General features: G+C 38.7%; 1 protein-coding gene across 5 annotated transcripts in view; it reads left to right on the forward strand.

Moving 5' to 3' along the window:
- RBFOX2 (RNA binding protein, fox-1 homolog (C. elegans) 2) overlaps positions 1-9,703 on the forward strand; it is a 197,094-nt gene that overhangs the window by 13,040 nt on the left and 174,351 nt on the right. For all 5 annotated transcript variants that reach the window (XM_014530819.1, XM_014530820.1, XM_014530831.1 and 2 more), the window contains exon 2: positions 8,626-8,676. In XM_014530819.1, the coding sequence (XP_014386305.1) occupies positions 8,626-8,676 (51 nt within the window). The remainder of the gene's footprint in view (positions 1-8,625; positions 8,677-9,703) is intronic.

The following is a 9,703-nucleotide window of genomic DNA, read 5'->3' on the forward strand; positions in this document are numbered from 1 at the left end:
GGGGTGGGGGCCAATTGGGGTGGGGCTGGCCGGGGGGGGAGGGGCTGCAGTCGGTTGGCCGGCCAGCCCCACCCCCTGGTCGAACTCCCAGTTGGTCGAACTCCTCTCTAGGGGACAATTTGCATTTTAGCCTTTTATTATATAGGATGGATGATATTGCTGATTTTCTGAATGCATTTAGAAAAGTGGCTTTAGAAATGGTCTTTTCAGCATGCATCAGTCCATCACAGTATTGGGATCTTGTCCTCCAATAAGAGTTAGAGGTTATTCTTCCCCTCTCCTCCCTTCACTTTTTAAAAAGATCTTCCGGTATTTTCTGGAGTCCTGTAGTTCTTTTTATAGGCTTTAGTTATGGCATCAGTCACCTTATCTTGTAATTAGTATGACTCTGAGCTCCTCAAGGGCAAGTATACTAGAACAGTGCTTGTAATAAAGCAATTGTTCAATGAAGGATTCTTCTGCTTAAATTGATTTTTCTAACACAGATGCGTATGGGAGCTTCTAAGCAGCCAGTGAAGAATACAATGTCTGATGATATTTTCCTTCACTTCTTTGTGTCCACTGTACACACGCAATCCATTGCAGTTACTTAAGGATTCTTCTGTTACTCTTTCACATGTTCACTAATCGAAAACTCCTGAACTGGTTTAATTGCTGTCCTCTGTAGTCAGCAAGGATTCTTGAGGTTGGTATTCATTTCATTTACTTATTATTATTTTAAATCCTCACCTGAGGACATATTTTTTATTGATTTTAGAGAGAGAAAAAGGGAGAGGGAGAGTGAGAAACATCCATGTGAGAGAGGAACTTCAATTGGTCGCCTCCCACATGTGTCCCTGACCCGGAATCAAACCTGCTGCCTTTTGGTGTATGGGACTGAGCCTCCTGGCCAGGGCCATTTTATTTTTGAGCGTTCTCTGTGGTTAGGCAGAGTCAGTTTCTAACTCTTTCAGTCTTACTAGGCCAATAGGTCTTGCTTATAGGCACATAACTGCTAAAGGCTTTCTTTCCTCTTTAGAGTTTAACATATCTGATTTATATCCCATCTGCTCGGTTAGCTTGTCTTGTGATTCCATCTTTGCTTTAAATGTCAGTTATTATTTTTACACCGAATAAAACAATCAGGTGTGCATGTCTTTAGACAATCCTGATCATCCCTACCTGGACCAGGGGAATGTTTTTTCACTATTTGTCTTGAAGCAGCAGACGTACTGGGTGTAGAGTTAAGACCTAAGTTTGATGACAGCTCAACCACTGTTTGTCCTTGAGCAGATCACTTAATCTTCCTGAAATTTAGTTTTGTCACCTGTAAAATGAGGGTTATCACATCTATTTTTTTGCGTTGTGAGGATTAAATAAGATGACGTGAAGGTGTTGTTGTAAGTTTTTTAAAACATGAAACACCAGTAGTTGTGATTTTTTTTTTGTACACAAGGAATACATGAATTTTACATTTTGTAAAATTCAAACAATTCAGATAAAGTATGCCCTCTCGACCTTCCACAGATCTTATTCTTCTCCCTAGAGGTAACCACTATTAGAAGTTACAAGTTTGTTGTATATCCTTCTATGTCTTTGTGCATTTATTTACTTCTTTATATGTATGTAGAAATGCCTCTTTTTGTATTGTAATTAAAAAAATAAATGTTTTGCTATCATTAAATATGACTTAGATGTTCATAGAGATTTTACCTTTTTAAAAACTTGTACAGAGGATGTTGAAATAGTAATTGATACTATTTTCCTACAATTAATGGAGACTTGAGGTTCTTTCTAGTTTTTCATTGTTATAAACTATTGAAAATTTTTGCACATGCTTTTTTGAGCACATGTGCAAGTGATTCTTTAGATAGAAATCAAAGATGTGAAATTATAGCAAGATATGTGCACTAATATTTTGATAATTATTGTCACTGCTTTCCAAAACAGTGGTCCCAATATACTTAAGTTCCTACTGTTAGATGTGAAGATATCTATATACTCTTCTTGACAATTTGTGTATTATTTTCACCAATCTCATGAGTAAAAAGTATCTCAAATCTAAAAGAACATTTATAGGAGCATTGTTTGTGAGTGCAAACACAAAGACCTGAAACAATTTAAATGTATATTAACAAGAAAATAAGGTAAATAGTGACATGTTCATAAACTAGAATACTAAACAGTAGTCAAAATTAGTGAAATTGATCTTTAGTGTTGAGTAAAAAAAGGAAATTGCTAAATAATACATAAAATAGGATCCATTTTTATAAACTTCAAAGACATCCAAAGTTAATGTATTTTGAAGGGAGAGATATATGCATGATAAAGTAAAAAAGAAAAGCAAGCCTTTGTCATTAAGCATAGGCCACTCTCAGAGAGTCAGGAAATGAGGGCTGGAGACTTCCAAATGGCCTATTGGAGAGATGGAGACATAGAAGAGTACTGCTTTACGAAGGCAGGTGGAGTAAATCCATTTCCTCTGGTACATCTCCGTGCTATCTTATCTGTCCTTGCTATTAAAGTTTTGACAATACTGGCTTGTAGGAATGTGATTTTTTTTTTCCTTAAAAGAAATTTTGTGCATTGTTGAACCTAAAAATATGGTTTAAACATGCATCTTCTCTGGGAGTGACGAATTTCTGTTAATTATGCTTTTGGATGTTTTTGATTACTTTCTTAATTATATAATTCATTTTTCAGACAATCTTGAAATACTCACTATAAAAGAATAATGTGGAATGGTTATTAGAGAACTTTATAAAATGGAAAGAGCAGGGGCTTTGGAGTCCAACAGACCTGGGTTGAAAGTTTGCTTTTCCACTTAATAGCTATACTTTATCATCTCTTTGCAACTTTCTCCTTCCTGAAACAATATCTGATCAGTTGCTTAGTATCTAGTGTTATTATCATCATTGTTAAAATCTGTAGGGAATGGTGTTAAAACACATTTGTAGAATTAAGAACAAACAAGGTGCTTGTAGATTTCAAAAGGAGCCCTGTTCTTTGGTTTCAGTCTAAGCTATCTGTGTCTCCCCTGTAAAAGTTTGTGTGATAATAGCCAACATTGCCTGTAATTATTATTTTTAAATAGGTTTATTGACATAATTCACAGGCCATAAATCATGCCCTTATAAAGTATTTTTTAGGGTGTTTTTTTTAGTGGTTTGGTGGATTTTAGTATATAATTATAGCGTTGTGCATCCATTACCACTATCTAACGCCAGAATATTTTCCTTTCCAAAAATAAACTTAATACCCATCAGCAATCACTCCCCATTCCTCCCCTTTAGCTTCTGGAATGACTAGTTTACTTTCTTTCTCCATGGATTTGCCCATTCTGGATATTTCATATAAATGGAATTATACAATTCGTAGCCATTTTTTCTCATTGTTTTTTTTTCTTTTTCACTTAACGTTGATGTTTTCAAGATTCACCCATGTTGTATCAGTACTGCATTCCTGTTTATTGCTGAACTAGAGGCCCGGTGCACTATATTATATACTTGAACGTTGCTAAGAAAGGAGATCTTAGATGTTCTCACACACACACACACACACACACACACACACAAATTTTTATTATTATTATTTTTTTTAATTAAATCTTTATTGTTCAGGTTACATTTGTTCCTCTTTTTTTCCCCCCCCATACTCCCCTCCTCCCAGTTCCCACCCCACCCTCCGCCCTCACTCCCCACCCACTGTCCTCATCCATAGGTGCACGATTTTTGTCCAGTTTCTTCCCGCATCTCCCATTCCCCTTTCCCCCCCAAGAATAGTCAGTCCATTCCCTTTCTATGTCCCTGATTCATTATAATCACCAGTTCATTCTGTACATCAGATTATTTATTCACTTGATTCTTAGATTCACTTGTTGATAGATGCATGTTTGTTGTTCACAATTTGTATCTTTACCTTTTTCTTCTTCCTCTTCTTAAAGGATACCTTTCAGCATTTCGTATAATACTGGTTTAGTGGTGATGAACTCCTTTAGCTTTTCCTTATCTGTGAAGCTCTTTATCTGACCTTCAATTCTGAATGATAGCTTTGCTGGATAAAGTATTCTTGGTTGTAGGTTCTTGGTATTCAGCACTTTGAATATTTCTTGCCATTCCCTTCTGGCCTGCAAAGTTTCTGTTGAGAAATCAGCTGACAGTCGTATGGGTATTCCCTTGTAGGTAATTGAGTCTCTTTCTCTTGCTGCTTTTAAGATTCTCTCTTTGTCTTTTGCTCTTGGCATTTTAATTATGATGTGTCTTGGTGTGGTCCTCTTTGGATTCCTTTTGTTTGGGGTTCTCTGCGCTTCTTGGACCTGTAAGTCCATTTCTTTCACCAGGTGGGGGAAGTTTTCTGCCATTATTTCTTCAAATAGGTTTTCAATATCTTGCTGTCTCTCATCTTCTGGCACCCCTATTATTCTGATGTTGGTACGCTTGAAGCTGTCCCAGAGGCTCCTTACACTATCTTCGTATTTTCGGATTCTTTTTTCATTTTGCTTTTCCGGTTGGGTGTTTTTTGCTTCTTCGCATTTCAAATCTTTGACTTGATTCTTGCGCTCCTCTGGTCTGCTATTGGGTGTCTGTATAATATTCTTTATTTCAGTCCGTGTATGCTTAATTTCTAGTTGGTTCTTTATCATAGCATCGAGGGTCTCATTAGTTTTCGTGACTCTCTCCTCAAGTTTATTGACAGCTTCTAGCACATTTTTGCAAGCCCTCAAAATTGCGATTTTTAGCTCTATATCCTCCATTTCTGTCATGTTTTTTTGTCTCCGCATTTTTTATGCTTTCTTGGTGCACCCTCTAGTGGTCTTTGTGCGCAGTCTTGTTCTAGTTGAGCCTTGATTGTTGTAGTTAATACTAGAGGGATTTGACCACCAGGCCGACTGGCTGTGTGAATCAGCTGTGTCTGCCGCGGAAAACTTCTGTCCTCTGGGGAGGTGCTAATCTAGCCTTTGCCTGAGGCGATCCGGCAAATGGCTCTGCGCAGGGCTTGGGCGGGGCGGGCTCAACAGGGCGGGCGGAGGGAGCCGTTATGGTGCCCTCAGTCCTGTTCCCAGAGGCTCTGCTTCTCAGAACCCCCGGAACCGCTGCAAACCTCGGAGGGAAAGCTGCCTTCCAACTGATGCCAGACACTCCCGCTTCTCCCGTTTGGGTCCGAGTCCCCAGCGATTCGCCCGTATCTGGAGCTCAGAGTCTGAGACTCCCCCCTGACCGAAAACGACAACCGCGCTCTCAGCCACCAGCCCGCTTTGCGCGCGCACCTCCGCACCTGAGTTTTTTCCACACTGCGCCTCCTCTGAGCCTCGGTGTGCTGTTATTTTTCCTTCTAGTTGAAGAGTCTCTCCTCAGCCAGCCTTCCTGTGGTTCTGGGTGATGTCCGTTCCGTCTTTTAGCTGTATTTTTGAAGTGGTTGTTTGCGGCAGCAGTCTCCGGTGTTTACCTATGCTGCCATCTTGGTCTCTCCAATTTTTATTATTATATGGCATAATGCAGGGTATTAGCTAAGGCTGTGGTGGTAATCACTTTACAATATATAAGTGTATCAAATGAACACATTGTAAACCTTAAATTTACATGATGTTATACATCAACAATAACCCGATAAAGCTGGGGGTGGAGGAAGACACCACCAAATGAAAAGAAAACCCACAGAATGAGAGAAAATATTTGTAAATCGTATATCTGATAAGGGACTTGTATTCAGAATATAGTATAAAGAACTCTTACACCTCAACTACAAAAAGACAACCCAAATTTTAAAATGAGCAAAGGGTTTCAACAGGAAGCTCTCCAAAACAATATACAAATGGTGAATAAGAACATGAAAAGAAGCTCAATAGCATTAGCCATTAGGGAAATGCAAATCACACCCACACAGTGAGATAACATTTCACACCCACTAGGATGGCTATAATAAAAAAAGTTGGCCAATAACAAGTATTGGAAAGGATATGGAGAAATTGGAATCTCATACATTGCTGGTGGGAATGTAAAATGGTACAGACACTTTGGAAACAGTTTGATAGCCCCTGAAAATGTTAAAACAGAGTTACCATATGACCCAGCAATTCCACACCTAGGTATAAGCAAGAAAATGAAACTGTATGTCCACCCAAAACCTTGTACACAAATGTTCACAGCAGCATTATTTCATAATAGCCAAAAAGTAGAAATAATCCAAATGTCCATGAGTTGATAATGGACAACGTGGTATATATCCATAATTGAATATTATCCTATACAATAAAAGGCTAATATGCAAATTGTCCCTTAGACTGGGAGGTCAACTGGGAGTTTGACCAGGGGCGGGGCCAGCTACCTGTGTTCCCTCCCCCTGGCTGGACCCGCCCTCCCACCAACTGCCCTCGGCCCCTCCTCCTGGCCGGCCTGGCCTGATTGGCCCACTATGCTGTACATTAGATTCTCAGAACTGGTAGTGCCCTTTGAAGAACAAAAGTTTTAAAATTTTGGTTAAGTCCAATTTATCTATTTTTTCCTTTATTTCTGTTTTTGGTGTCCTATTGAAGAAACTATCACCTAATCAAAGACCATGAAGATTTACTCCTGTGTTTCTTTTAAGAGTTCTGTGACTTTAAGTCTATGATGTATTTTGAGTTAATTTTGTATATGGTCTGAGATAGAGTACCAACTTCATTCTTTTACATGTGAATATTCAGTTGTCCCAGCACCATTTGTTGAAAGGATATTTTGTCCTCCATTGATTTTTTTTTTTTTGGCACCCTTTCAAAAATCATTTATTTTAACTAAAGGTTTATTTTGGGACTTTCAGTTGTGTTTCATTGGTCTGTATGTCTGTCTTTATGCCAGTATTACACTACCTTGATTACTGAACTTTGCAGTAAACTTTGAAATCAGAAAGTATGAGTCCTTCGAACTTTGCTCTTCTTTCTCAAGATTGTTTTGGCGTCTGTGCTTTTTTAAGACAGTTACCTTTTTGTGTGTTTTCTCTGGAGAGACTTAATTTATAAATGTCCAGATAAAGATTTAGTAATAAAAAAAGAGCGCCAGATTATCTATGATTGAATTAGTGACTAAATGCCTAAATAATTTCTGGTTATTGAACTCCATTTATTTATTTACACATTATTTTGGGTGTTCATCATGTGTTAAACACTGCTAAATTATATGAAAAGCATGATGAACAAGACATGGGATCTGCATGTGAGCTTAAGTTGAATCCTAGCTTTCATGTTTTTGAAAGGAGTGTGGACTTTGATTATAAACGCTATGGATATAAATAAAGCAGATGTACCAATAGGTAGAAAGTTTACACTCTTTTTTTTTAAAAATATATTTTATTGATTTTTTTACAGAGAGGAAGGGAGAGAGACAGAGAGTCAGAAACATCGATGAGAGAGAAACATCGATCAGCTGCCTCCTGCACACCCCCAACGGGGGACGCGCCCACAACCCAGGCACATGCCCTCGACCGGAATCGAACCCGGGACCCCTCAGTCCGCAGGCCGACGCTCCATCCGGCCCCGGCGAAAGTTTACACTCTTTTTATGAAAGCCCTATCAATGAAAATTATTCTTGTTATTCTGCTAGTAGGAATGAAAGTACAAATGGGTGGAAGAGGATGAGGGTCTTTCAGGTAGCTGTGTTGATCACTTTGAAGAAAAAGTTACAAAAGCATCATATGCCCTTATTTACACCTTTGTGTGCATGTATATCTCCTCCCATTTAAAAGTACCCTTGTAGGCAAGGGACTTGGTTTTTTTTTTTTTTCCCATCTTTCTTACTCTGAGCCATCTAACAGTGTTTTGAAAATATTAGGTATTCAATATATGTTGACATAATGGTTGAATGGGTCCAGTAAGCCATAAATAAGTGCTCATATTGTATGATCTTAAACTAAGTTAGGGTTTGTATAGCTTTTATTAGCTATCATTCTTGCCCTCAAAGATCTAGATTTAATGATTACTGTGAATATGAGACACTGATTATGATACATCTTTACAAAAATAAGATTTGAATCATAAGTAATATGAAAAGTAAATTGTATAAGTAAACTAAGCAAATTTTAACTAATATACATGTTAGGAGTTACTGGAGTCCACAAGATGATATAGGGTGGTAGAGGAAGTCTGGAACAGAGATGGAATTTCATCTAGGTTTAAAAGAGCAGATTAGTAGAAGGAGGGGCTAAAACTTTTCGGGGCTAGAGGTAGTTCTCAGTAGAGGTAGTACTGTTGCCTTTCCAACCAGAGACTTTTGGAAATGTGTGGATATTTTGGGTTGTCCTGGTGTTCAGGACTGCTACTGGCTTTAGTGGTTAGGGGCCACTAAATGCTGATTTTTAAATGCTAAAGTCCCACAGTGTGAAGTTAGGAATGGTTTGGCCCCAAATCCCGGTAGCTCCCTGGTTGATATATACTGGGAAGGAAATAGATTTAGCTGTACAAGAGGGAAAAGTGTTTGTAAGCAAATAATGGTTTTCTTGTGTGTTGGATTTTGTGGAAGCTGAACTGGGAAATGTTTGTAGTTAGCTAGTGTGGAATATAGCAACAGAACACCTTAGGGTCTGGTGCAGGGATTTATATTTGATCAGTTTGGATGATTTTGATTATTCTTAACATTTTCTTTTTCTTATAGTTTTCCTTTCTTTTCTTTCTTTTAGAACGAGCCTCTGACCCCAGGTTATCATGGATTCCCAGCACGGGACAGCCAGGTTGGTATTTGCTATTTATAACTCAGATGATGTGTGTGTGTGTGTGTGTGTGTGTGTCTGTGTGTGTAATTAAGGATGCTATGATAGCTAGCTTGTCCTGAAATTATTTATTTTGGAGAGTGATATTGTTAATTTCAGCAATAAATTTATACTTAGAGATATAAATAAAATATACAGGGTGGGGCAAAAAGTAGGTTTACATTTGTGAATATTCGAAATAGTTTAATCCTGTATTATTGATTATTGTACTATTTTCCATATGACCAACTGTAAACCTACTTTTGACCTACCCTGTATTTCTTAATCCTAAAAGTATTGTAATCACCTTATTGAAATTGTGGATTTTATAGGGGAAAAATCACTCAAGTGCAATTGTAATTGCTTTTATTTTTCTTCTCCAGGCTATATAATAATTTTAAACCAGGTTTTCTTGGTGCCTCATAATTCTAAATGCTGGGTTTGTCTCTTTATTCTCTGTCACTTAGCTCCTGCTTGTACACATTTTTTTAGTCCTGCAATAATCTGCAACAAGAAAATTCCATTCTCCTCCCTGGGGGAATTCAGCCGTATGGTTTTAATCAGGGAGGCTTGCTTGAGAGAGGGAAGTTTCTGCTGTCTTTCTTTGTTAGATAGGGAGAGCTCAGGCCCTATTGTGGGCTAGAGCAGAACTGCATCCTAGGCGACATCCTCTATATGGTTTAGGTGAGTGTATAAAATGCCTTCCCTGCCCTTTGCTATTTGAAGCTTTGAGCAGATGAGGCTGGAGCAGAGTTAGGGCAGAAGAATGGGTAAGGCTGCTTCAGACAGATGGTGTGGCTTAAGACACCTAGCCTTTGAAATTTAGCTCCTTGACATTCTTTTTAAAAATTTTTTTATTTATTTAGTAGAGGCCCGGTGCACAAATTCATGCATGGGTGGAGTCCCTCGACCTGGCAGGCAATCGAGGCCTGTGGGGGGGGGCGGGCCGGCCAGGGGGAGGGACCCCAGGAGGTTGGCCAGCCAGCTCCCCCCATCAGGGACTATTGGG

This window comes from Myotis brandtii, unplaced genomic scaffold, assembly GCF_000412655.1.
Source record: "Myotis brandtii unplaced genomic scaffold, ASM41265v1 scaffold78, whole genome shotgun sequence".
Classification (NCBI taxonomy): Eukaryota; Metazoa; Chordata; class Mammalia; order Chiroptera; family Vespertilionidae; genus Myotis; species Myotis brandtii.